This window comes from Lepidochelys olivacea (genome assembly GCF_965140295.1).
Source record: "Lepidochelys olivacea isolate rLepOli2 genome assembly, chromosome: 23".
NCBI classification, from domain to species: Eukaryota; Metazoa; Chordata; order Testudines; family Cheloniidae; genus Lepidochelys; species Lepidochelys olivacea.
In genome coordinates this window covers 13,521,718-13,548,005 of record NC_140433.1, presented here as the reverse complement: position 1 = coordinate 13,548,005, position 26,288 = coordinate 13,521,718, and the positions used below count along the sequence as shown (strand labels likewise).

At 68.0% G+C, this 26,288-nt stretch overlaps 2 protein-coding genes across 2 annotated transcripts; both read left to right on the top strand.

Moving 5' to 3' along the window:
• Nucleotides 1–1,885: 1,885 nt before the first annotated feature.
• On the top strand, nucleotides 1,886–16,419 carry PLEKHA4 (pleckstrin homology domain containing A4). Its single transcript, XM_084612192.1, has 21 exons — nucleotides 1,886–2,689; nucleotides 3,743–3,854; nucleotides 4,153–4,257; nucleotides 5,003–5,075; nucleotides 5,244–5,341; nucleotides 6,381–6,496; nucleotides 6,672–6,941; nucleotides 7,054–7,648; nucleotides 7,807–7,872; nucleotides 7,946–8,044; nucleotides 8,217–8,288; nucleotides 8,785–8,865; nucleotides 9,713–9,862; nucleotides 10,907–11,005; nucleotides 11,550–11,655; nucleotides 11,811–11,923; nucleotides 12,088–12,238; nucleotides 12,336–12,433; nucleotides 12,755–12,916; nucleotides 13,350–13,545; nucleotides 14,867–16,419. Exons 2-21 carry the CDS (start codon nucleotides 3,768–3,770, stop codon nucleotides 15,481–15,483), a joined length of 3,354 nt encoding a protein of 1,117 aa, XP_084468318.1. The 5' UTR covers nucleotides 1,886–2,689; nucleotides 3,743–3,767; the 3' UTR covers nucleotides 15,484–16,419.
• Nucleotides 16,420–16,668: 249 nt separating this feature from the next.
• HSD17B14 (hydroxysteroid 17-beta dehydrogenase 14) lies at nucleotides 16,669–22,578 on the top strand. Its single transcript, XM_084612341.1, has 9 exons — nucleotides 16,669–16,833; nucleotides 18,310–18,354; nucleotides 18,671–18,771; nucleotides 19,031–19,097; nucleotides 19,317–19,408; nucleotides 20,455–20,559; nucleotides 20,946–21,013; nucleotides 21,345–21,441; nucleotides 22,041–22,578. The coding sequence occupies exons 1-9, from the start codon at nucleotides 16,746–16,748 to the stop codon at nucleotides 22,188–22,190; spliced, it is 813 nt and encodes a 270-aa protein (XP_084468467.1). The 5' UTR covers nucleotides 16,669–16,745; the 3' UTR covers nucleotides 22,191–22,578.
• Nucleotides 22,579–26,288: the final 3,710 nt, after the last annotated feature.

Below are 26,288 nucleotides of genomic sequence, written 5' to 3'. Positions count from 1 at the left end.
GGGGACGGAGGAGAAATTCTCTTTGTCCAGTTTCCTCCGGGGAGCCGGGCAGTTACTGCGGGCCGGGGGGCGAGAAACAGCTGAGAGCGGGAGGGGGTGTCTGGGGAGAGGTAGATAGAGGGGTGTACGGGGATAGGAAGAGGAGTGTGGGGGGACGGAAGGCTAGAGGGGTGTAGGGTGACAGGAAGAGGGGTGTAGGGGGGCGGATGGCTAGGGGGGTGTAGGTGGACAGGAAGGCTAGGGGGCGTAGGGAGATAGGAAGAGGAGTGTGGGGGGACGGAAGGCTAGAGGGGTGTAGGGTGACAGGAAGAGGGGTGTAGGGGGGCGGATGGCTAGGGGGGTGTAGGTGGACAGGAAGGCTAGGGGGCGTAGGGAGATAGGAAGAGGGGTGTAGGGGGACAGGAAGGCTAGAGAGGTGTAGGGGGACAGGAAGGCTACGGGGTGTAGGGAGATAGGAAGAGGAGTGTAGGGGGACAGGAAGAGGGGTGTAGGGGGACAGGAAGGCTAGAGAGGTGTAGGTGGACAGGAAGGCTAGGGGGTGTAGGGAGATAGGAAGAGGGGTGCAGGGAGACGGAAGGCTAGAGGGGTATAGGGGAACAGGAAGAGGGATGTAGGGGGACAGGAAGAGGGGTTTAGGGGGACGGATGGCTGGGGGGTGTAGGTGGACAGGAAGGCTAGGGGGTGTACGGGGATAGGAAGAGGGGTGCAGGGAGACGGAAGGCTAGAGGGGTGAAGGGTGACAGGAAGAGGGGTGTAGGGAGACGGATAGCTAGGGGGGTGTAGGTGGACAGGAAGGCTAGGGGGTGTAGGGAGATAGGAAGAGGGGTGTACGGGGATAGGAAGAGGGGTGCAGGGAGACGGAAGGCTAGAGGGGTATAGGGGGACAGGAAGAGGGGTGAGGATGGGGATGGACGGAAGGAAATAAGAAGAAAGGAAGGTGAAGTGAGGGGGAGGAGGGTGAACAAGAAGTGGGGAGGGGGCAGCCAGCCAGACGGGGGAAGGGCTCAGGGGGGCTGGGCTGGGGGGCCGAGCAAAGAAAGGAGCCGGCGGGGGAGTGAGGGAAGGAGACAGGCACAGAGGAAGTGAGCGATTGGGGCGGCGGGCGAGATTCCCCTGGCCCAGTGGGGTGTCGCTAAGATCCCCCCCGACACCCCCCTGAGCAGCCCGGACCCCTGTGTGCCCCACTGGGAGCCAGGTAAGAACTGCCCCCCCCAACCAGCCCCCCCAGCCCTGCCCTGTCCCTCCACAGCGCCCCTCCCCATCTGTCTGTCTGTCCATCCCTCCTGGTGTCTCAGGGTGGGGGGCACAGAGAAGCTGGAATCAATGGGAGGGAGGGGGTTGTGTGTCTGCCCCCCACCCAGGCCCGTGGGCGCAGATTCCTTAGGGGGTGAGCATACCGCACTCCACCCCGGGCACCAGCTGGCATGGGGCAGACAAGGGGGGGGAGCTCAGGCTGGGGGGGTCAGAGGGCAAAGGGAGGAGTGGGGGAATTTGAGGGGGGTGATTTTCCCCCCTTGGGGGGAGCCCCACAGCTGTGGGGGGGATGGGGGGCAGGGCGGCTGGGGGTCACAGGGGCTCCAGCCAGGGCACTGAGCCAAGGAGGAGGGGTGGGGGGGCCCTCTGGGATGTGGGGGGAGGGGCGGGGTGGGGATGCAGCTGCTGTGCGGGGAGACCAGGGAGTTTTGTCCTGCTCTGAATTCCAGCTAAATACCTCGGGCCTGCTGGAGCCTGGCGCTGTGAGCTTCCCCGCAGCAGTGCCCACAGCCAGAGACCCTGGCGCTGTGAGCTTCCCTGCAGCAGTGCCCCAGCCAGGGACTCTGACGCTGCAAGCGTTCCCACAGCAGTGCCTGCAGCCACAGACATTGGTGCTGTGAGCTTCCCCGCAGCAGTGTCCCAGCCAGAGACCCTGGCGCTGTGAGCCTCCCCACAGCAGTGCCGCCAACCAGGGACCCTGGCGCTGCGAGCTTCCCCACATCAGTGTCCCAGCCAGGGACCCTGGCACTGCGAGCTTCCCCGCATCAGTGCCCCAGCCAGGGACCCTGGCGCTGCGAACTTCCCCGCATCAGTGCCCCAGCCAGGGACCCTGGCGCTGCGAGCTTCCCCGCATCAGTGCCCCAGCCAGGGACCCTGGCGCTGCGAGCTTCCCCGCATCAGTGCCCCAGCCAGGGACCCTGGCGCTGCGAGCTTCCCCGCATCAGTGCTCCAGCCAGGGACCCTGGCGCTGTGAGCTTCTCCCCAGCCAGGGACCCCAGTGCTGTGAGCTTCCCTGCAGCAGTGCCCCAGGTGGGGACCCCCATGCTGTGAGCTTCTCCTCAGCCAGGGCCCCCAGTGCTGCGAGTTTCCTCACAGCAGCGCCCCACCTGTGGACCTCGGCGCTGCGAGCTCCCCCCCAGCAGTGCCCCAGCCGGGGACTCCGGCGCTGCGAGGTGTCCCAAGTCGGGGAATGGGTTAAATCCAGGCCCGCCGGGTCCGTGACCCCGGGGTGGGGCCGAGCCGTGTCGGATCAGGAATTCCTGGCTCCCTGCGCCCCCGCAGGCAGCTGGTCCCTGTGTCCCAGCCGGCGCCGCGGCCGGGGAGCCGGGAACAGAACAAGCGGCTGCGTTGGCCGGGTCCCCCGCCCCCGGCTGAGACCCCCGCCCCGGGGTGCGCTGGCCTCCGGCGCCTCAGCTCCCCACTTGATTGATCTGCAGTAAGGGGGAGCAGCAGGGCGTGTTTTGGAGGCGGGGGGGAGCCGTGTGTGGGTGCCGGGGGTCCTCGAGGGTTGGGTTACAGGGGGGGGGTTCTGGGTGCCGGGGGTCCTGGGGGCTGGTGTACAGTGGGTGCGGGGGACAGGACCGTGTCTGGGTATCGGGGGTCCCAGGGGCTGGGGTGTAGCGAGGGGGGCGTGTCTTGGTTCTGTGGGTCCTGGGGGGCTGGGGTATATGGGGGGGACAGGGGCTGGGGTATAGCGGGGTGGGGGGAGGGACAGGACCCTGTCTGGCTATCGGGGGTCCTACGGGCTGGGGTGTAGCGGGGGGGGGAATGTTTCGGTTCTGAGGGTCCTGAGGCGCTGGGTACAGGGGAGGGGACGAGGCCATATCTGGGTACCAGGGGTCCCCAGGAGATGGGGTGTCGTGGGGGGATGGGGCCATGTCTCCATGATGGTGGGTCCCTGGCTGGGGGCACTGCTGTGGGGAAGCTCTCCGCTTTGCACTGGCATTGCCATGGGGCCTTGCTAGCCCTCGCTCTCACCCCCTAGCACAGCCCCCCCCCATCCCAGTGCCCAGGCCAGGGACATGAATGGCTCCATTCATCCTCCAGCCCCCCCACCCCACCCCCGGGAATCTGGGGCCACTAGCTCAGGTCCTGCTTTGTTCTCCCACCCACGCGCCACCCTGGACCCTGGGCGCCGGGTCAGGGGAGATGCCAGCCTGTCTCCCTGCGCTGCGAGCTTCCCCAGAGCAGTGCCCCAGCCAGGGACCCCGGTGCTGTGAGCTTCCCCACAGCAGTACCCCAGATGGAGACCCCGGTGCTGTGAGCTTCCCCACAGCAGAGCTCCAGCTGGAGACCCAAGTGTTGCAAACTTCCCCATAGCAGTGCCCCAGCTGGAGACCCCAGTGCTGTGAACTTCCTGCAGCAGTACCTCCAGCTGGGGACTCCGGTGCTGTTAGCTTCCCTGCAGCAGTGCCCCAGCTGGAGACCCCAGTGCTGCGAACTACCCCACAGTAGTGCCCTGATGCCCCAGGCCCATGTTCTGTTCCAGGCGAAGGTTGGGCCGGCCGGGAGCCATGGCCGACGGGGAACGTCCCAGGAGCAGCCTGAGCCAGGCCAGCAGCGTCCTCACCATCTCCTCTGTCAGCCTGGGGGCCGCCAAGGTGTGTGGGGCGGGGCTGGGGCTCTGCCATTGGGGAGGGGCCTGTGGGCCAGGGGCTCTGACCCACCACCCCTTGCCCCCCACATCCACCCCCTCCTCTTCTCCTGCCCACAGCTCCCACCTTAACTCCCACTAACTCCTACCCCCAGACCTGTGCCCCCTAGAGGGGAAAGGCCTCATGCCCCATTCCCTGCCCCCCCGAGCCAGCCAGTCCCTGCCCTGGGGCTGGATGGGAGCTGGCGCCCCCTAGCGGCTGGTGTGTTTGTGGGGTATTAAGCCTTTCTTGTCTGTCCCCGCAGCCGTCACGCTCCCTGCGGAGGGTTCACACCTTCGGGAAGAGGGAAAATTCGATCAAGCGGGACCCCAATGCCCCCGTCGTCATTCGGGGCTGGCTGTGCAAACAGGTATGGGATGGGCGAGCTGGGGGGCTGCCTTTGAGGTGGGGACAGAGGCTGGTAGATTGGGGCAGGGGGTGTTAGGCTGGGGAGGCAACAGGGCAGAGAGGTGATCGCTTTGGGGCGGTGATGGGGCAGAGGGGTCTGGGAATTTGGGGGGGAAGATAATTGAGGTGGGCATAGGGCAGGGACACTCAGTGGGGTGGGGGGATGGTGAGGTGGGGTGCTGGGGGAGGGGCTGTTAGTGTGGGTGAGCTGTTGGGGGCATGGGGGAGGGGCTGTTAATGTGGGGGAATGGGGTCATGGGGGAGGGGCTGTTGGTTTTGGGGGGCTGTTGGTGGCAATTGGGGGCTGTTAGTGGGGGGGCTGTTGGGGGTCATGGGGGAGGGGCTGTTAATGTAGGGGATTGTTGGGGGCATGGGGGAGGGGCTGTTGGTTTTGGGGGGCTGTTGGGGGGCAGTTGGGGGTCATAGGGGAGGGGCTGGTTTTGGGGGACGATGTAGGGGGCTGGCTCTCTATGGGGCGAGCGGGCTGGAAACAGAGCCTGGGGGTTGGATGGGGTGCGGGGTAGGTTTGGGGGCAATGGGGTGGGGGCTGTTATTTGGGGGGTGGAATGCCATGGGGCTGGTGCTCTGGTGGGGGCAGGCCCTGGAGAGGCAAGGGGAAAGGCTGGGCCCACTGGGGTCCCCCCAACCCCCGCCCCCATTCGCTGGCTGGGCCCCTCACCAGGCTGTCGGGGTGGCTCTCGTTCCAGGACAGCTCCGGCCTGAAGCTCTGGAAGCGACGCTGGTTTGTGCTGGCCGATTTCTGCCTCTTCTACTATCGAGGTACCGGCCCCCCAGCCCACCCAGCAGGGGGTGCCGTGGGGAGCGGGGTGTGTGGGGGGGACAATGTCCTGGCTGCCCCAGCCCTGCCCTGCCCCAGCAGGGGGCACCGTGGGGAGCGGGGCAGGGAGCGGCTGCCCATTAATCACCCCTCCTTTTGGGGTCCCCCAGACAGCAGGGAGGAGGCGGTTTTGGGGAGCATCCCGCTCCCCAGCTACGAGATCCGGCCGCTGCCCGGGGAGGGGAAGAACCGGAGATTCACATTCAAGGTCAGTCCAGAGGGAGTCGATCTGGTCGAGCCCCCGCCCTTCCCCAGCTACCCCATTTCGGGTCCCCCACTTGGAGACATCTGGACGCCTGGGTTCTATTCCCCAGCTCGGGGAGGGGAGGGGAGGCTAGTGGTTAGAGCGGGGGGGGGGTGGGCTGGGAGCCAGGGAGTCCTGGGTTCTCTCCCTGGCTGTGGGAGGGGAGTGGGGGCTAGGGGGTTAGAGTGGGGGGTGGGGACGGGCTAGGAGCCAGGACTCCTGGGTTCTCTTCCTGGCTCTGGGAAGGGAGTGGGGGCTAGTGGTTAGAGCGGGAGGGGGCTGTGAGCCAGGACTCCTGGGGTCTCTCCTTGGCTCTGGGAGGGGAGTGGGAGTTGGGCGGTGGGGCAGGCGGGGAACCAGGACTCCTGGGTTCTCTTCCTGGCTCTGGGAAGGGAGTGGGGGCTAGTGGTTAGAGCGGGACGGGACGGGGCTGGGAGCCAGGACTCCTGGGGTCTCTCCTTGGCTCTGGGAGGGGAGTGGGAATTGGCGGGTGGGGCAGGCTGGGAACCAAGACTCCTGGGTTCTCTCCCTGGCTCTGGGAAGGGAGTGGGGGCTAGTGGTTAGAGCGGGAGGGGGCTGGGAGCCAGAACTCCTGGGTTCTCTCCTTGGCTCAGGGAGGCGAGTGGTGGTGGTTGGGGGGGGCAGGCTGGGAGCCCGGACTCCTGGGTTCTCTCCCTGGCTCTGGGAGGGGAGTGGGGGCTAATGGTTAGAGCGGGAGGGGCTGGGAGCCAGAACTCTTGGGTTCCCTTCCTGGCTCTGGGAAGGGAGTGGGGGCTAATGGTTAGAGCGGGAGGGGCTGGGAGCCAGGACTCCTGGGTTCTCTCCCTGGCTCTGGGAGGCGAGTGGTGGTGGTTGGGGGGGGGGCGGACTCCTGGGTTCTCTCCCTGGCTCTGGGAGGGGAATGGTGGCTAGGGGGTTAGAGCTGCGGGGGGGGGGTGTGTCTCTCTGGAGCCTATGGTCAGGGCCCCTCCCAGCTTACCGGCGCCCCCCATCTGTGCCCCAGGCTGAGCACCGGGGGATGCGGACGTACCTCTTCAGTGCTGACACCCAGGAGGACATGAACGGCTGGATCCGAGCCATGAGCCAGTCCGCTGCGGCCGAGAGTGACCCCAGCACCACGTAGGGGTGGGGGGGGTCTCGTGGTTAGAGCTGGGGGGGCTGGGAGCCAGGACTCCCGGGTTCTCTCCCAGCTCTGGGGAGGGGAGTGGGGTGTAGTGGTTAGGGCTGAGGGGGGCTGGGAGCCAGGACTCCTGGGTTCTGGAGTAAATATTCTCTGTCTCTCCCCCCATGGCAGCAGCCGCCCCCCACAGCTGCTCAACCGGCCGGCGCCCCCCCAGGCCCGTCTCTTCGAGGACGTCCGGCCGCTCACGCCCGACCTGGGTCCCGCCAAGAGCGTCGAGTCCCTGGAAATCGCCCGGCTCTCCGCGCCCCACTCATCTACGGAAAGCCTGGCGGCGACGGGCCAGGGGGTGCAGGGCGAGGGGGGGCCCCTGCCCAGCGGCCCCGCCCCACCCCCCAGCCCAGTCAATGGGGAAGGGCTCGGGGGGGAGCTGTGGGGCCTAAGGTAAGAGGCTTGAGTCCTGGTCTCATCCAGAAGGGGGTGCTGTGGGGTTGGGGGGGGCAGGGGTACCTCGCCACCCGATTTAACCCTTTAATCTCTGCTCCTCTTCCCCCAGCTCTCTCTCGACCCGCATTCTGCGGGGCCAGGAGCCCTCGGCAGCCAAACGCCCCCATCCCGGCCCCCCCAGACCCTCCCCACCCCCCTGCCCCCCTGAGTCCGAACAGCCCCCCCTGGAGCCCCCCTCCCCCTGGGAGCCCTCCCCAGATGCCCAAAGCCACGTCCGCTCCTCCCGTTCCTACTCCCTTCCCCCCACCCCTGGCGAGCTCAGGGAGGTGCGGGGGGCTCAGGGGAGGGCATGGGCGTCCACCGGGGGGGTCCGAGCCCCTGAGCTGGCTGCGTCCTGTGAAGAGCTCCCCCTGCTGGTCCAGGCAGGGTCCAGCCTGTCCCGGCCCCACACCCCCGTGGGGAGGGTGGATATTGCCCCCGGGGGGGCCACGTGGGGCAGCAGAGCCATCCCTGGGCACCCCCAGACCCCCTGCGACCGCTACGACGTGCGGCCCTCCGAGGAGTCTTGTGCCCGGCCCCCCGGGCGCTACCCCCGCAGCCCCCACCCCAGCCACTGCCTGGCACGGCCCGGGACCCCGGCGGAGGAGAGCCCCCCGCAGACGGCCACGCTGGGACCTGCCCTGGGGAGACAGCCCCGGAGCCGGGTATGCTGGGGGGGTGGGGCTGGGCTGTGGGGAGCGGGGCAGGGGCTCAGCCGGGGGCGCTGGGCTCAGCAGGGGGCGCTGGGATGCAGGGGGCGGGTTGGGGGGCGCTCTCCCCCTAGCAGTCGGCACTGACCCCCTGCCTTCTCTCCCCCCTGCAGTTCACAGACCGGGTTTACCCCTCCCTGGGGGCCGCCCCGCCCCGTGCCCGTCTCCACGGCCGACTGGTGAGTGACCCCCCCTTCCCCTGCCCCCCCTGTCCTCCCACCGCTGACCCTGTCCTCGCCCCTTTCTCCCTAGATCTCCCCACATTCAGCCTCCTCCGGCTACCTCCACCTGCCCCCTCTGCCCCCACTTGCCAGCCGCCCCCCAGGGAAGAGGACCTCACTGGGAGCTCCGGTACGTACCTCCCCGCCAAGTCTGTGCCTCAGTTTCCCCTTCCATCCCCTGATCAGCCGCCCTGTGGCTAGGCCGGCAGGATTCTGGCATGGGAGTGGGGAGGGAAACATGGGGGAGGGCCGGACGCCTGGGTTCTCTGCTTCTCACCCTCTCTTTCCTTTTTCTTCCCCAGCCCCGGACCGTGGCCCCTCTATCCCGGGACAGGACCCTGCTGGCACTGCCCAGAGCTGAAAGTGACACTGATGTGAGCGTGTGCATCTGTGTCCTCTGCCCTCAAAGCACAGCATCACCCACACACCCCGGACACCCCCAAATCCCCCCCGGCTCAGACCCGCAGGCCCATCTGCCCCGGTATCCTGCCCCCCCAGATCAGACCCACAGGCCCATCTGCCCTGGTATCCTGCCCCCCTAGATCAGGCCCATCTGCCCCGGTATCCTGCCCCCCAGATCAGACCCACGGGCCCATTTACCCTGGTATCCTGCCTCCTCCCCGGTTTTTACAGCTGAGCATTTTGGGGTATTTGGCCACAGCTTTGGGACACAAGATGCTCCCCGGGGTCCCTTCCGGCCCGAGAAGCCCCAAATCCAAACCCCCCCGTCTGCCCCACGCCGGTAAAATCCCCCCCCCACCCCGCTAGCAAGGGCACCGTGCTCTGGTTCGGCACCACCGGGAGGCCGCAGCTGAAACAACCCGGTTTTCTCCCCCCCCAGTGTCTTTTTTCTTTTTCCTCCCACCCTAGATTCTCCTGACTAAACTCTGCGGCCAGGACAAGCTGCTTCGGGGACTGGATGAAGAGATGGGGCAGCTGCGGGCAGAGAAGGTAATTTCGCGCCCCCCCGCCCCGGCCTGGGCAAGGAGGCCCCGGATACCCAGCCCCCCAAAACCCCACCCCAGAGTCAGCCGCATCCCAGCGCCAGGCGAGGGGTCTCCAGGTACCCAGCCCCCCGTGGCCCACCCCAGAGTCAGCCGCATCCCAGCGCCGGGCGAGGGGTCTCCAGGTACCCAGCCCCCCGTGGCCCACCCCAGAGTCAGCCGCATCCCAGCGCCGGGCGAGGGGTCTCCAGGTACCCAGCCCCCCGTGGCCCACCCCAGAGTCAGCCGCATCCCAGCGCCGGGCGAGGGGTCTCCAGGTACCCAGCCCCCCGTGGCCCACCCCAGAGTCAGCCGCATCCCAGTGCCGGGCGAGGGGTCTCCAGGTACCCAGCCCCCCGTGGCCCACCCCAGAGTCAGCCGCATCCCAGTGCCGGGCGAGGGGTCTCCAGGTACCCAGCCCCCCGTGGCCCACCCCAGAGTCAGCCGCATCCCAGTGCCGGGCGAGGGGTCTCCAGGTACCCAGCCCCCCGTGGCCCACCCCAGAGTCAGCTGCATCCCAGTGCTGGGCGAGGGGTCCCTATATACCCAGCCCCTAAGCCCCACCTGTCAGGCTTGGCAACTGCTTCCACTGGGTGGTGCTGGGTGAAAACAGGGGCTGCCCCAGAGCGGTTGGGGGGGGGGGGAAATGGTGCATTAACCCCTTTATTGCTGGGCTGTTCTTAAGGAGGTGACCCAGCAGAGGAAGGGGGCCCCAGGGGATTCACCCCATGTAGAAGACGAGGGCGGGGGAGGAACTTCCCCCCCCACTGGCCGTGCCTCGTGCCATCCAAGGGGTAACTGGTTGGACCCCCCAGGAGAGGCTGGAGAAGGCCCTGGAGCTGGCCCGGCACCAGCTGGATGAATGCCAAGGCCAGGAGCTGGCGGAGGAGAAAATCCGGTACCAGCAAAGGCGGCTGCAGGACGAGCTGGTGCAAGTGAGAGCCCGGCTCTGCGACCTGGCTCTGGTGAGTGCGCGGCCCCCGGCCCCACCCCAGAGGGGCCGCACCTCAGCGCCGGGTCCCCCTGTAACCAGCCCCCGCGCCCCACCCCAGAGGGGCCGCACCTCGGCCCCGGGTCCCCCTGTAACCAGCCCCCGGCCCCACCCCAGAGGGGCCGCACCTCGGCGCCGGGCCCCCCTGTAACCAGCCTCCCGGCCCCACCCCAGAGGGGCCGCACCTCGGCGCCGGGCCCCCCTGTAACCAGCCCCCGCGCCCCACCCCAGAGGGGCCGCACCTCGGCGCCGGGCCCCCCTGTAACCAGCCCCCGCGCCCCACCCCAGAGGGGCCGCACCTCGGCGCCGGGCCCCCCTGTAACCAGCCCCCGCGCCCCACCCCAGAGGGGCCGCACCTCGGCGCCGGGCCCCCCTGTAACCAGCCCCCGCGCCCCACCCCAGAGGGGCCGCACCTCGGCCCCGGGTCCCCCTGTAACCAGCCCCCGCGCCCCACCCCAGAGGGGCCGCACCTCGGCGCCGGGTCCCCCTGTAACCAGCCCCCGCGCCCCACCCCAGAGGGGCCGCACCTCGGCGCCGGGTCCCCCTGTAACCAGCCCCCGGCCCCACCCCAGAGGGGCCGCACCTCGGCCCCGGGTCCCCCTGTAACCAGCCCCCGGCCCCACCCCAGAGGGGCCGCACCTCGGCCCCGGGTCCCCCTGTAACCAGCCCCCGGCCCCACCCCAGAGGGGCCGCACCTCGGCCCCGGGTCCCCCTGTAACCAGCCCCCGGCCCCACCCCAGAGGGGCCGCACCTCGGCGCCGGGTCCCCCTGTAACCAGCCCCCGGCCCCACCCCAGAGGGGTCGCGTCCCAGCCCTGTGTCCTCTATAACCAGCCCCCGGCCCCACCCCAGAGGGGTCGTGTCCCAGCCCTGTGTCCTCTATAACCAGCCCCTCGGCCCCACCCCAGAGGGGTCGCGTCCCAGCCCTGTGTCCTCTATAACCAGCCCCCGGCCCCACCCCAGAGGGGCCGCTTCCCAGCCCTGTGTCCTGTGTAACCAGCTGTCAGTTTCCCGTTCAGGATAGCGAGAGGGCTTGGGGAGATTTTGCTGCCCTAGAGAACGAGCTGCGCAGGCTGCGGGAAACGCTGGCTCAGATCCGACAGCTCGGGCACCCCCAGGTACGTCACCCCACTAGGGTGCCTCCGTCTTGCTGCTGCGCTGAAGGGTTTGGCCTGTGGGACTCCCTGCCGCATGATCCTCCCGGGGTGAATCGCTCAGCAAGCTCTGAAAGGAAACTGGGATTGTACAGGGGGCGCTGGGCTGCGGGGAGCAGGGCGGGGGGCTCAGCAGGGGGCGCTGGGCTGCGGGGAGCGGGGCGGGGGGCTCAGCGGGGGGGCTGGGCTGCTGGGAGCGGGGCAGGGGGCTCAGTCAGGGGCACTGGGCTGTGGGGAGCAGGGGCAGGGGGGCTCAGCAAGGGGGCCTGGGCTGCAGGGAGCAGGGTGGCTCAGTGGGGGGCGCTCGCCCCTCCCAGCTATAGGGAAGTCAGAGCGCGGGCTAGGAAACAGAGAGCCTGGGAGAACCGCCTCATCTGTCTGGATCCAATGGACGTAGATGATATTCTGGGAGCAGGCGGGAGGCCGGGGTAGAGGGGCCCATAGGTGGAGCTGGGGTCCAATGCTAATTATTGTGCCGTGATCTTTCCCCTCTGCCCTTTGCCCTCAGGAGCAGGGGGCCGCCCAGCAGGAGCTGTGGATGATCGATGACATCATTGCGGGGTTGGGAGCCAGCCCTGCCCCCTACCCCGCCCTGGACCCCAGGACGAGCCCAGGTGCTGGCCCCAATGTCCCAGGCTGGTGCTAGGGGGCGCTGTGCTGTGGGGGGGCAGGGTGGGGGGCCATCAGGGGGCACTCTGCTGTGGGGGGTGGGGGCTCAGCAGGAGGAGCCGGGCTGTGGGTCGCTGACGCTGTCTCGTCTCCTTTGCAGGCTTCTCTCTGGCTGCCTCCCCCATTCTGGAGCATGGCGGGGGCTCAGCCCGGAGCCACGTGCCCTTCCCGGGGCCGGATGCGGGAGGCCAGCACCACGAGCCGCCACTCAGGGTGAGGGGCCTGTTTTCTGGGGGTGGGCATCCAGTCCCTCACTCCCATCCCACAGCCCCCCGCTAGCCCAGCCCTGCCCCCTACTCAGCTCTGCCAGTGCCCCTCACTCCCGACCTGCAGCCCCCCGCTAGCCCAGCCCTGGGTTTCTCTCTGTTCCCCCGCAGGGGGTGCCAGCTGGTGGCAGGGAAGAGGGCCCAGCAACGAGGGGAGACGCCTTGGGCTCCCGGCCCGCCCAGAGTCCCTCTGGAAGAGGGGCCGGGTCCCCCGAGCTGGATGGAGGGAGCCCCCTGCAGGAGACAGATGTCGCGGCACCAGGTGCGGTTCCCCCCAGTGCCCAGCCCAGCTGGGGCAGCATTCACCCTTCGTCTCCCTTCCCAGCCCCTCGTTGACCCCTGCTCCCCTTCCCTCACAGGTCTCAGCTCGCCTCCGCCCACCCCCCACCTGCCCCGGAGCCCCAGCCCAGGCCCCCACGAGCCCCGACAGCAGAGAACCGAGGAGCTGCCAGCCAAGGTAGCTGGGCTCCCCCTTCCCCTGGGAGTCAGTGCATGGGAGCCCGGACACCTGGATCCTATCCCCAGCTCTGGAGGGGAGTGGGGTCTAATGGTCAGAGCAGGGAGGCTGAGAGCCAGGACGCCTGGGTTCTCTCCCTGGCTGTGGGAGGGGAGTGGGAGCGAGTGGTTAGAGCAGGGAGGGGCCAGGAGCCAGGACGCCTGTGTTCTCCCAAAACCTGGCTCTGGGAGGGGATTATGGGTGAGTGGTTAGAGCGGGGGAGGGGGGACACCTGGGAGCCAGGACGCCTGGGTTCTCTCCCTGCCATTCTCCCCCCACCAGGCGATCACCATGGACCCCCCTGGTCCCCACCGGGCCCGCATGAGCGTCCAGGAGCAGCTGGAGCGGATGCGTCGGCACAAGGAAGGCCAGAGGCAGCTGGAGGGGGGCAGGCCGAACCCCTGGGGCTCCCGGCAGGGCTCTCTCCGGGCCAGGGCCAGCCGGGTGGGTACGCAGCCTGCGGGGGAGGGGCTGACCGGCTGCCAGGGGGTGGGGCAAGTCCTGAGACCACACCCACTGTGTCCCCCAGTAAACCTGGTCCCTGTGTCCCCCAGTAAAGCCCATATCTCACCCAGCCTGGGCAAAGCAGGACTCCTGGGTTCTCTCCCTCTGCAAGGGGAGGGGTGTGTGTCTGGGTTAGAGCGGGGGGGGGAGGGGCTGGGAGCCAGGACTCCTGGGTTCTCTCCCTGGCACTGGGAGGGGAGTGGGGCCTAGTGGTTGGAGCAGGGGCTGGGAGCCAGGACTCCCGGGTTAATAGGTGGGTTCTGTTGTGGGGGGCAGTGCTGCCTAGCGGGGTGGGGTGGGTCTCCCCACAGCTCAGATTCCTGGAGGGAGCTTCCCCCGCGTTCACTTCCCCCTCCTAAAATTCCTCCTCCAGCTCCCTCTTCCGACTCACCCCCCCGACCTTGGGCCAGAGCCGACCCAGACCCACACGGAGCCACCGCTCAGGGGGGGCCATACCGGGGGGCCCTGGGGCCAGTCTCCCCCACCCCTCAAGAGAGACCGCCACAGGGTCATCACCCTGGCGTACACGCTCGCCACCGAGGCCTCCGAGCGCAGCAAACTCATCACCGGTAATGGGGACTCCTAGGTTCTGTCCTGGCTCGGGGAGGGGACTGGGGTCTAGTGGTTAGAGCGGGGGGGGCTGGACGCCAGGACTCCTGGGTTCTATCCCCCCCTAGGGACCTCTCTTTCCCATCCCCCCTTCCCTCGCCACCCCCCCACTGCTATCCCAGCTGGGAAAATAGCTAAACAAGTGAAGTGAAAAATGGCTGGAATCTGGTTCAGCTGTTGCAGAAATTTCTGACTCCTGCTGGCAGGTCCCAGGGGCGGGAACAGGTGGGTGTGGTGGTGGGGGGGCCCCTGGGGCAGCCGGGGGCGGGCAGGATGGGATAGGCCATGTTTCTCTCTGTGTCTAATTCATTACAGCTCCCAGGAAACAGACAGAAACCTGAAGGGCCAGAGGTGGCCGCATCTCAGTGCCGGGCAAGGGGTCCCCGTATAACCAGCCCCCGCCCCTCACCCCAGTGGTGGCCTGTCATGGCGTCCCCAGGCGATGCTCTGGATCTGCTCCCCATGAAGCCAGGCAGGACTCTGGGGGAGTCTGCTCTCTGGGAGCAGCCTGTCTGCAGGACACACAGCTCCCCCGGCTCCACCTTCCTGGGTCTGACCCCCAAGCCTCCAGCCTCCCCTGCCCCTCCGGGCGCTTCCCCCAGCGAGTCCGCTCAGGCGGGGTCCTGGGGAAGCCAGAGGGTCCTGCCCCCCGACTCCGCAGTCAGACGGGACTCTCAGCCAGCCAGTAAAACAGAAGGTTTATTAGACGACAGGAACATGGTCTAAACCACAGCTTGTAGGTGCAGAGACCAGGACCCCTCAGCTGGGTCCATTTTGGGGGGCAGGGAGCCAGACAACCCCGTCTGCCCTTCACTCCATGTCCCAGCCAGCCCCAAACTGAAACTCCCTCCAGCCCCCCAACCCCCTCCTCTGGGCTTTGTCCCTTTCCCGGGCCAGGAGGGCACCTGATTCCTTTGTTCTCCAACCCTTTAGCTCTCACCTTGCAGGGGGGAAGGGCCCAGGCCATCAGGTGCCAGGAAACAGGGTGTCAGCCATTCTCTGTGTCCAGACCCCTGCACACACCTGCCCTCTAGGGCTCTGCAATGATCATACACCCTTACCCCACCTCCTAGAGACTTAAGAACTACCTAGGGGAAACTGAGGCACCCCCACAGTATTCAGAGGAAACATTAAGAACAATCCCACTTCGTCACATGGCTGCATCTTGGTGCTGGGTGAGGGGGCCCCGTATAACCAGCCCCCATGCCCCACCCCAGAGGTGGCCGCATCTCGGTGCTGGGGGAGGGTGCTCGGTGACTCTGATCTCCTCTCTCTGTGCAGGGAAGACCCCGCCTGAACCCCACATGTCGGCCAATCCGGACCCCTCCCCAGAGCCGCTGGATGCAGTGACCAATCAGCACGTGCTGTGTACTCCCATGCTCCCCCAGGGGGACCCAGAGGCCAATCACGTCGAGGCGGAACCATGTGGCCCAGCCAATCGGAATGCAGCAGTTAGCGCCAATTTGGTGCAGCGGGTGGGAGCGGCCAATCAGGCGTCATCTCTATTTCAAGCGGCCAATTGGGCGTTGTCTGTTCCTGAGCTTTCCAATTGGCTTTCACCCTCACCTGAAGCAGCCAATCAGGCAGCACACCTGTCAGAGGCAGCCAATCGAGCATCACCTCTGTCCGAGGTGCCTCATTGGCGAATTTGGGCAAAGGGGGTGCCCAATCAGACGTCAACCACACACAAGGCGTCCAATCGGGCGTCGCCTCCGCTCTGGGCCGCCCAAAAGGAATGTGGGGATTGGGCGCCGGAGCAAAGGATGGTGGGTAACAAGGACGTGGCCAATGGCGGGTGCCGGGGGCAGGGCGGGCGTGCCGCGCCCAGCCAGGTGGTGGCGTACCTGGGCGAGGGGAGCCAGCCAATCAGGATCACCCTGCTGCAGTCCAGCTTCTAACTCATTGGCTGAGAACCAGGGTCACGTCCCACCCCTCTTCCACGCCCCCGAGGGGTGGGCTCCAGGGCAGGTCGGGGGGTTGTATAGGGGGATGTGCCCAAAGATGGGGAGGGCTCAGAGGTTTGGGGTCCCAGTCCCCCAACACCAGGGTCAAAGGTCGGAGAGGGGACGCCTTAACCCCATGTAGTGTCCCATCGCCTTGCTGCCCCCTGGTGGGCAGAGTGGGAAGTGCAACGCACTGGGACCTGGGGCCTCCGTGTGTCCCCCCAGCCCCAGCCCTGCCGGTGCCCCTCACTCCCGACCCGCAGCCCCCTGCTAGCCTGGCCCTGGGCTCCCCCCAGCCCTGCCGGTGCCCCTCACTCCCGACCCGCAGCCCCCTGCTAGCCCGGCCCTGCCGGTGCCCCTCACTCCCGACCCGCAGCCCCCTGCTAGCCCGGCCCTGCCGGTGCCCCTCACTCCCGACCCGCAGCCCCCTACTAGCCCAGCCCTGGGCTCCCCCAAACTCCCACGCCGCTGACGCTGACAGTCAGGGCATCTTGTGAGCATCCAGAGGGAAGGGGGATTTGTGGGGACACCTGATCCTCCCCCGCCCAGAGATTTAACAAACTGTCCCAACACAGCAGAAGACAGAGACCAGGGGACATGATAAAACACGGCAGCCCCCCCGCGCCCCCCCCAGAGGGGGCTGTGTCCCAGCACCGGGCGAGGGGTCCCCGGATACCCAGCCCCCGCCCCCCGCCCCGGAGGGGGCCGTGTCCCAGCACCGGGCGAGGGGTCCCCGGATACCCAGCCCCCCCGCCCCGCCCCAGAGGTGGCTGGGAACTCATCCTAGATTTCACCTGGCCCCTCTGGGGGTACGTCGGGGGGTTTCGTTCTTCTGGGTTATATTGCAGAGAAATGTCATCAATAAATCTCATTTATTTAACCCTCGTTTAACCCCTAAATCTCAGCCTCTTTATTCCGGAGACAAATCCCCCCCCCGCCTTCTCACATGGCTGGGGCAGAGCGGGCGCCCCCCGAGGGGAAAGGGCCCCGGGCCCCATTCCCCGCCCCCCTGAGCCAGCCAGACCCTGCCCTGGGGCCGGGAGGGAGCTGGCGCCCCCTCGAGGGGAAAGTCCCCCTGCCCCGCCCCCTTTCGGGAGAGGACTACATTTCCCAGGATGCCCCGTTCTCTCGCCCCCCCGCCCCCGAGTGGCCCATGTGCCCTCCGGGCTGCAGTTTCCCCTTTCTGGATCAGCTGCGGCCCGGGGGCGCCCCGCACCATGGCCTCGGGGCTGCGGTACCCGGGCAAGGTTGCCATAGTGACCGGGGGCAGCCGGGGCATCGGGGAAGCCGTCGTCAGGGAGTTCGGTGAGGGGGGGCGGGCTGCGGATAGGGGTCAGCGGGGGGCCCTGCAAGGGGGGGGCTGGGGAAGGGGCGCAGCGGGAGCTGGGGGTCTGGGGCAGCAGGGACCCCTGGGGATCTGTGGGGGGGCCTTGGGGCGCTGCGGGGGTGGAGGCAGAGGCCTGCGGGGGGGCTGGGGATCAGGGCATGCGTTGGGGAGTCGGGATATTGCAGGATGGTGGATGTGGGGGTCGCAGAGTGGGGGGGGGCGCTACAGGGCTGGCGGGGGGGGGGAGACTGGAGCCCGGGCGGGGGATCGGAGACGCCAGGGCTGGGCTCCGTCTTGGATCTTCCTGGACTTTGTCCGTCTGTCCCGGGTCTGTCCGTCCGGCTGTTCACTGACCCTGGGAGTTGCGGGGCCGGGAGGGGGGGGGGGGGGGGCGGCAGGAGTGAGCTTTAGGTGCCTTGCGATGCGTGGGGCTGGCCAGCAGGGGGCAGCAGAGACCCATCGTCCCCCAGGAGCACTTCTGGGGGGAAGCTCACAGTGCTTGGGGGGAGGGGAGAGTTCCTGGTTAGGGGCACTGCTGCGGGGAAGCTCGCAACACTGGGGGGAGGGGGGAAGTTCCTGTCTGCGGGCACTGCTGCGGGGAAGCTTGCAGCGCTGGGGGGAGGGGAGAAGTTCCTGTCTGGGGGCACTTCTGGGGGGAAGCTCACAGCGCTTGTGGGGAGGGGAGAGTTCCTGGTTAGGGGCACTGCTGCGGGGAAGCTCGCAACACTGGGGGGAGGGGGGAAGTTCCTGTCTGCGGGCACTGCTGCGGGGAAGCTTGCAGCGCTGGGGGGAGGGGAGAAGTTCCTGTCTGGGGGCACTTCTGGGGGGAAGCTCACAGCGCTTGTGGGGAGGGGAGAGTTCCTGGTTAGGGGCACTGCTGCGGGGAAGCTCGCAACACTGGGGGGAGGGGGGAAGTTCCTGTCTGCGGGCACTGCTGCGGGGAAGCTTGCAGCGCTGGGGGGAGGGGAGAAGTTCCTGTCTGGGGGCACTGCTGGGGGGAAGCTCACAGTGCTTGGGGGGAGGGGGGAGTTCCTGGTTAGGGACACTGTTGTGGGGAAGCTCGCAGCACTGGGGGGAGGGGGGAAGTTCCTGTCTGCGGGCACTGCTGCGGGGAGGGGAGAAGTTCCTGTCTGGGGGCACTGCTGGGGGGAAGCTCCCAGTGCTTGGGCAGAGGGAGGAGTTCCTCGTTAGGGGCACTGTTGCAGGGAAGCTCGCAGCGCTGGGGGGAGGGGGGGAAGTTCCTGTCTGGGGGCACTGCTGTGGGGAATCTCGCAGCGCTGGGGGGAGGGGGCACCGCTGGGGGGAAGCTCGCAGCACCAGGGCAGTGGTGGTGTTACTCGTGCTGGCATTTTTGATCTTAACTTTATTCTCTCGTGTCCCCCCCCCACTGCACCCCGCTATTTCTCCTCCCCCCCCGGCCCCTTCCTGGCCTCCTCTTTCCCCTGTCCCCACAGTTCGGCAGGGGGCTCATGTGGTCTTCTGTGCCCCCGAAGCTGAAGGTGAGAAATCACTCCCCTCTTTTCTGGGGACCCCCACAACCCATGTTGGGAGCTCTGGGGGGGATGGGGGCGCTGGGCAGGGGATGTGGGGTGCTGGTTTTGGGGTGTGTGGATATTTCTCTCTCTCTGAGCCCCCCAAGTCTGTCTTCCCCCCTGTGACGGGTGCCCCCCCAGTGTCTCCTGGATACCCCCTCTCCCCACCCTCTCTCTGCCTGCCCCCTCCTGGGATCCCACCTCCCCTGGTGTCCGGCCCCCTCCCCCTTGGTGTCTGTGCCCCCCACCCCTGGGCTGTCACTGCCCCCCCTTTCTCTTGCAGGGGCCGCCGGGTGGGCACTGGAGCAGGCGCTGCGGGAATCGGGGGGCCCCGGAGAGCCCCATTTCCAGCCCTGTGACATCACCAGCGAAGAGGACATCCAGGTGGGCAGGGAAGCATGGGGGGGAATCTGCCCCAGTGGGGGGAGGGGGCCGATGCTGCAGGGGGGGCATTGCCCCCAGCCCTCCCACCCCATGCTTTCTGTAGGAGGATGGGCAGTGCCCGGGGTGGGGGTAACCTCAGCTTGGAGCCTAATGGGTCAAATTCCCCCACCTCTGTCCTGTCCCCCAACACCCCTCCCCTTCCTCCTACCCCCCGCTTCCCCCCTCCCTGCCCCCAACTCCCTCTCCCACCCCCCTGCAGGCGCTGATCGCGGTGACCCGGCAGCGTTACGGACGCATCGACTGCCTGGTGAACAACGCCGGACGCCGTGAGTCGCCCCGATCGTCAGGGGGTGGAGGGGGTGGGGGTCCCTAGGGCCATCCTGGAATGGGGGGAGGAACCCCTGAGTTGGGGGAAATTAGGGGGCACATGGGCCCCACCACCTCGTTGGAAGGGGAAATGGGGATCCCCAGGTCTGAGCCGTGGTGGTGGTGGTGGGCTGTTTCAGGGGCCTGCATCCTGCTTTTCACCCCCACACCCTCCCCAGATCCCCCCGAAGAGCAAATCGACGACGTCACCTCCCAGCATTTCCGGGAACTTCTCGAGGTCAACCTGGTCGGCTACTTCCTGACAGCAAAGGTGAGAGACACACCTGCGCTCCACCCCAGAGCCAGCCGCATCCCAGCGCCGGGGAGGGTCCCCATATAACCAGCCCCATCGCTCCACCCCAGAGCCAGCCACATCCCAGTGCCGGGGAGGGTCCCCGTATAACCAGCCCCCCATGCTCCACCCCAGAGCCAGCCACATCCCAGTGCCGGGGAGGGTCCCCGTATAACCAGCCCCCCGCGCTCCACCCCAGAGCCAGCCACATCCCAGTGCCGGGGAGGGTCCCCGTATAACCAGCCTCCCATGTTCCACCCCAGAGCCAGCAGCAGCCCTGCATCGGGGAGGGTCTCCGTATAACCAGCCCCCCGCGCTCCACCCCAGAGCCAGCCACATCCCAGTGCCGGGGAGGGTCTCTGTATAACCAGCCCCCTCGCTGCACCCCAGAACCAGCCGCAGCCTTGCGTTGGGTAGGGTCCCCGTATAACCAGCCCCCACGCTCCACCCCAAAGCCAGACGCATCCCAGTGCTGGGGAGAGTTCCCATATAACAAGCCGCCGCACCCCACTCCAGAGCCAGCCACAAGGGAGGGGTCCCTGTGTACCCACTCGTGTTCCCTGCCCCAGAACCAGCTTCATCATAGCACCGGGGAGGGGTCCCTGTATATCCAGCCTCCACGCTGCCCCAGAGCCAGTCGCATCCCAGCGCCAGGGAGCAGGGCTGCCCAGAGGATTTGCTGAAGACCCTTCAGCGACGGGGGTCCTTCCACTCTGGGTCTTCGGGGAACCTGGTGTGTTCGGCGGCACTGAAGGACCCCCTGCTGCTGAAGTGCTGCCGAAAACTCTCGTGGGGGCCTCTGTGGGGCCCGGGACCTGGGGCAAATTGCCCCACTTGCCCCCCCCCCCAGGTGCCCCCTCCCAGGTGGCCCTGCCAGGGAGGGGTCCCCCTGTACCCAGCCCCTGTGTCTCCCCACAGCCAGCCGCATCTCAGCGCCAGGGAGGGGTCCCTGTATAACCAGCCCCCGTGCCCCACCCCAGAAGCGGCTGCATCTCCCCCACCTCCGTCTCCTCTCTCTGGTGCAGTTCGCCTTGCCCTATCTGCGGGAGACCCGGGGCAACATTATCAACATCTCCAGTCTCGTGGGCATCATTGGACAGAGCCAGGCTGTTCCCTACGTCGCCACCAAGGTACTGATAGAATCAGGGGGAGAACCCAGGAGTCCGGGCTCCCAGTCCCACCCCCGCAACTAGCCCCTACTTCCCTCCCAGAGCTGGGGAGAGAACCCAGGGGTCCTGGCTCCCACCCCCCACTCTAACCCACCCCCTCCCACAGCCAGGGAGAGAACCCAGGAGTGCTGGCTCCCAGCCCCCTCCCACTCTAACCACTAGCCCCCATTCCCCTTTCAGAGCCGGGGAGAGAACCCAGGAGTCCTGTGCCTCTAGCCAATGCTGATCAGGCATTTGGGGGCTGGGTCTATTCCGAATGACCTCCCCCCTCCGGGGGGGGGCCTAGTGTTTGGGCGGGGGGGTGGGTGGGAATTTTGAGAGTCCCTCAATCCAGAGTCTGTCCCCAGGGCGCAGTGACGGCGATGACGAAGGCCATGGCGGTGGATGAGAGCAGATACGGGGTGCGAGTTAACAGGTACCTTATGATCCCCAGCCCTCCCCCCCTCCACAACTTTAGGGCTGGGGGCACTGCTGTGGGGAAGCTCGCAGCATCTGGGACAGTGATTGGCTGGGGGCACTGTTGTGGGGAAGCTTGCAGCGCCCCCCGGGGGTGTCACAGGCTGGGGGGCACTGCTGCAGGAAAGCTCACAGCATCTGGGACAGTCACCAGCTGGGGGCACTGCTGCGGGGAAGCTTGCAGCGTCTGGGACAGTCACTGCCTGGGGGCACTGCTGCGGGGAAGCTCGCAGCCCTGGTCTTGTGGTCAGGAAGGGGTGAAAATTTGTTGCGTTTCCTCCCCCCACCAGTATCTCTCCTGGGAACATCTGGACCCCCATGTGGGAGGAGACAGCCGGGCAGACGGCCAATCCGGCGGCCACAATCCAGGCTGGGAAGGATGCCCAGGCAAGTGCATTATGGGAAAAGCGTGTGGGGGAGGGGTTTGCCATAACCCAGGTTGGGGGAAGGGCTGGAGCAGGTGGAAAGGGGGTGTATCGGGGGGGGGGGAGTGGGAAAGGAAACTGGAGAGCAGGAGGGGGTCCCAGTGGCGAGAGGGGAGGCAGTGGGGGGATCTCTGGGAGGGGCTGGTGTAGTTGGGGCATCAGTAGGAGGGCAGGGGGGGCGGGGTTGATGGGGCAGTGGGAGGGCAGGGGGGATCTCAGTGTGGGGGGGCATCTCAGTGGGGTGATCTCAGTGGGGAGCAGGGGGCCGGAGGGGGATCTCAGTGGGAGGGGGACAGGGTGAGCGGCGGGGCCGGGAGGATCTCAGTGGGGGGGCAGGGTGAGCAGCGGGGCCGGGAGGATCTCAGTGGGGAGCAGGGGGCCGGAGGGGGATCCCAGTGGGAGGGGGGCAGGGTGAGCGGCGGGGCCGGGAGGATCTCAGTGGGGGGGGGGCAGGGTGAGCAGCGGGGCCAGGAGGATCTCAGTGGGGAGCAGGGGGCCAGAGGGTGAGTGGGGGGCCCGAGGGCAGGGTCAGTGGCTGACACTCCCCCCCCCGCCCCCCAGCTGCTGGGCCGGATGGGCACGGTGGAGGAGTGCGCTCTGGCTGTGATGTACCTGGCTGCCGACGGCACGTTCTGCACTGGGATCGACCTGCTGCTGAGCGGTGGGGCCGAGCTGGCCTATGGCCCCAAGAGCCGGCTGGGCCCCAGCTAGGGGGCAGGGGGAGCCAGGACTCCTGGGTTCTCTCCCCTGGGCTGGCCCTGAGCCTGCCTGTGGGGATTGTGCCTCCAAGGCAGAAAACGCTGCAGGTCATGTCCCTCCCTCTGCGCCCACAAGGCCCCACTCCCCTCCCAAACCTGGGGAGAGAACCCAGGAGTCCTGGTCCCCCCGCTCTAACCACTAGCCCCCACTCCCCTCCAGAGGTTGAAGGTCTCTGTAGCATTCGTTGCGTCCATAGGGGGTTTTGGCAGCGAGGGGGCACCCCAATCTCCATTGTAGGGGTCTGGGCAGTGACGGGGGACCCCAGTCTCTGAGGGAGGGGTGTGGGCACCCATAGGGGACCCCAAGCTCACATGGTTAATAAAGGTGAGTTGCAAACAAATATTGTTTTCATTGATTTTTATTTTAGGGGGGGGACATGCCTCCTCACAGTCAGCCGCCTACAGCTGCGGTTCCTGGCCCGGGCTCTGCTGGTCTCGCTCATTGGTGCTGGAGCCCTGTAGCTCCGTGGATATAAATTGCATATCTGCACAGGGCTCTAGCCAAGAGTTTTAAAAGAGCTGGCCGAGGAGCTCGCGGGGCTGTTAACATTGATTTTCAATATGTTTTGGGGCACCGGGGAAGTGCCCGAAGCCTGGGAGAAAGCAAACCTTGGACCAATATTTAAAAAGGGGAAACAGGAGGACCCGGGTAGTTATAGGCCTGTCGGCCCGACATCGATCCTCGGCAAGATCGTGGAGCAGCTGATACAGGACTCAATTAATGAAGGAGGGGAATGTAATTAATGCCGCACAACTTGGGTTTATGAACAATAGAGCCTGTCCAACTAATTTGGACCCTGGGACACATCAACCGGGGATCCCCGAGTGGGAGCAGAGGTGGTTTGGCCTCTGGATCTGGCCCGGGGGCGAATCCTGCGCCCAGTGCTGGGCCTGCAGCGCGAGGAGGCTGTGGCGAAAAGGCAGAGGCCGGAGAAGAGCGAGGGGGACGAGTGAAGGGTTAGAAAACCTGCCGGAGGGCGAGAGACGCCAGGAGCTCCAGCTCTGGTGCTGAGCGCGGAGACGGCTCAGGGGGGGACTCGATCCCCGGCTCTAGGGCCCTACGTGGGGAACGAATATTTCCTCCCGGGCTCCTCAAGCGGGCAGAGGAAGGTCGAACCCGACCCCCCGGCTGGACGTCTGAGCAAGTCAAACCCAGCTGGGAAAGGGGGCCGCCCGCTTTTAACCTGGAGGGGTATTAACCCTTGGACAAAGGCCGTGGAGGATTCTTGGGCGCTGGCCGTGTTGAAATCCAGCTTGGCCCCCGGCTACCCAGCCCCAGTGCCCCACCCCAGAGGTGGCTGCATCGCCAGCCCCCCGAGGGCCTGACGGGGAAGATAATCGCTCAGTAAATCTAGTCCAGGTTCTGATCTGGGGGAGCCTGGTTCCCCTGGCTCATTAGGGGAGCGGGAGGCTGGGGGTTAATTAACACGGTCCCCCAGGTCAGTGGGTGGCTAAGCAGGTGCTTCTCATCCGGGGCAGCTGACCTGCCCTAGGGGGCTACATGTCACTGGGGACGCGGGGGGGGGGGGGTGGTGGTGTAGTGGTGCGGCTGTGGGGGAGGGGGACCGGCCCAGCCTGGGAAAGGGAAATCTCAGGGAGTCCCATTAGCCAGCAATGAGATCGCCCTCTCCCTGCCCCCCAGCCAAGGGAATAGCAGCCCCCTGCTCCCCAGCCTGGGAAATAGACACCCCCTGTCCCCCAACTCCTCCTGAGCCTCCCAGCCTGGCAAATAGCAGCCCCCAGTTCCTCTCTGACCCCCTGGCTGGCGAATAGCCGCCCCCTGCCCCCCAGCTCCTCCCTGGCCCCCAGCCTGGCGAATAGCCACCCCTGCCCCCCAGCTCCTCTCTGGCCCCCAGCCTGGGGAATAGCAGCCCCCTGCCTGGGGAATAGCAGCCCCCTGTCCCCCAGCTCCTCCCTGCCCCCCCAGCCTGGTGAATAGCCACCCCTGCCCCCCAGCTCCTCCCTGCCCCCCCAGCCTGGCGAATAGCAACCCACTGCCCCCCAGCTGCTCCCTGGCCCCCAGCCTGGCGAATAGTAGCCCCCTGTCCCCCCCCAGCCTGGGGTATAAACACCCCCTCCCCCCCAGCTCCTCCCTGCCCCCCAGCCTGGGGAATAGCAGTCCCCCGGTGCCAGGTCCGGGCGGATCAGCCCAGGGCTGGGTGAGGAGGTGGGGCGGAGCCAGCCCCATGCCTAGGGGGGAGCTGCCCTCCCATTGGCTACAGCGGGGGGTGTGGGGAGTGGGAACAGGTGTGATTGGACGGGTCCCCCCGCCCCCCAACTTATTTTGTGGGGGGGGACCGGGTTCCTCTGCAAAACCGGGGGGGGGCGTTGCACCCCCGCCCCTCCCCCTGCCCTACTCCGCACCCCCCCCTTCCCTCGTCAGTCCACCCCCCCCCCCCGGTGCCGGGCGGGGGAGGGGCGGAACCTTCCATCCGCCGCCGTGGCCGGGCCCGGTCCCATTACTCGGCGGCACCGGGCATGGCAGCGGCGGGGGTTCGGGCCCGGATCGGGGCCGTCGGAAGGGTGAGTCCGGCCCCTCCTCCCCCGGTGTCCCCCACTCCCGACCCGCAGCCCCCCCCCCAGCCCTGCCGGTGCCGCCCCCTCCCGACCCGCAGCCCCCCCCAGCCCTGCCGGTGCCCCCCCTCCCGACCCGCAGCCCCCCCCCAGCCCTGCCGGTGCCCCCCCCTCCCGACCCGCAGCCCCCCCCCCAGCCCTGCCGGTGCCCCCCCCTCCCGACCCGCAGCCCCTCCCCCAGCCCTGCCGGTGCCCCCCCCCTCCCGACCCCGCAGCCCCTCCCCCAGCCCTGCCGGTGCCCCCCCCTCCCGACCCGCAGCCCCTCCCCCAGCCCTGCCGGTGCCCCCCCCTCCCGACCCGCAGCCCCCCCCCCAGCCCTGCCGGTGCCCCCCCCTCCCGACCCGCAGCCCCCCCCCCAGCCCTGCCGGTGCCCCCCCTCCCGACCCGCAGCCCCCCCCCAGCCCTGCCGGTGCCCCCCCCTCCCGACCCGCAGCCCCCCCAGCCCTGCCGGTGCCCCCCCCTCCCGACCCGCAGCCCCTCCCCCAGCCCTGCCGGTGCCCCCCCTCCCGACCCGCAGCCCCCCCCCAGCCCTGCCGGTGCCCCCCCCCTCCCGACCCGCAGCCCCCCCCCAGCCCTGCCGGTGCCCCCCCCTCCCGACCCGCAGCCCCCCCCAGCCCTGCCGGTGCCCCCCCCCTCCCGACCCGCAGCCCCCCCCAGCCCTGCCGGTGCCCCCCCCCTCCCGACCCGCAGCCCCCCCCCAGCCCTGCCGGTGCCCCCCCTCCCGACCCGCAGCCCCCCCCCCAGCCCTGCCGGTGCCCCCCCCCCCGACCCGCAGCCCCCCCCCCAGCCCTGCCGGTGCCCCCCCCTCCCGACCCGCAGCCCCCCCCCAGCCCTGCCGGTGCCCCCCCCTCCCGACCCGCAGCCCCCCCCCAGCCCTGCCGGTGCCCCCCCCTCCCGACCCGCAGCCCCCCCCAGCCCTGCCGGTGCCCCCCCTCCCGACCCGCAGCCCCCCCCCAGCCCTGTCGGTGCCCCCCCCTCCCGACCCGCAGCCCCCCCCAGCCCTGCCGGTGCCCCCACTCCCGACCCGCAGCCCCCTGCCTAGCCCGGGCCTAGGCTCCGCCGTCCCCCTCTCACCTGAGCGACTCTCTCACCTTGAACGTTTTGTTTCCGCCTCTCAAGGACCCTGCGGGGGGGGGGGGGCTGGCGCGATTCCTGGGGTCGGGAGAGGAGCCCCGGGGGTGGGGAGAGTGACCTGAAGTCAGGGTGACCAGACAGCAAATGTGAAAAATCGGGACGGGGGGTGGGGGTAATAAGACCCTAAAGTCGGGACATCTGGTCACCCTCCCGGAACTTGCCCCATTTCCACTGGCCCGGGCTAGTCCACCCCTGGGCAGCCAGCGAGGCCGGTAGAGCTGGGGGTGGGGGGGATGCGAGCCGGGTTTAGTTCCCAGCTCAGCCACGGGCAAGTCTCTGCCATGCCTCAGTTTCCCCACCTGTACAACGGGAAGGGTGGTATAGCAGGGGCACTGGCGGGGCT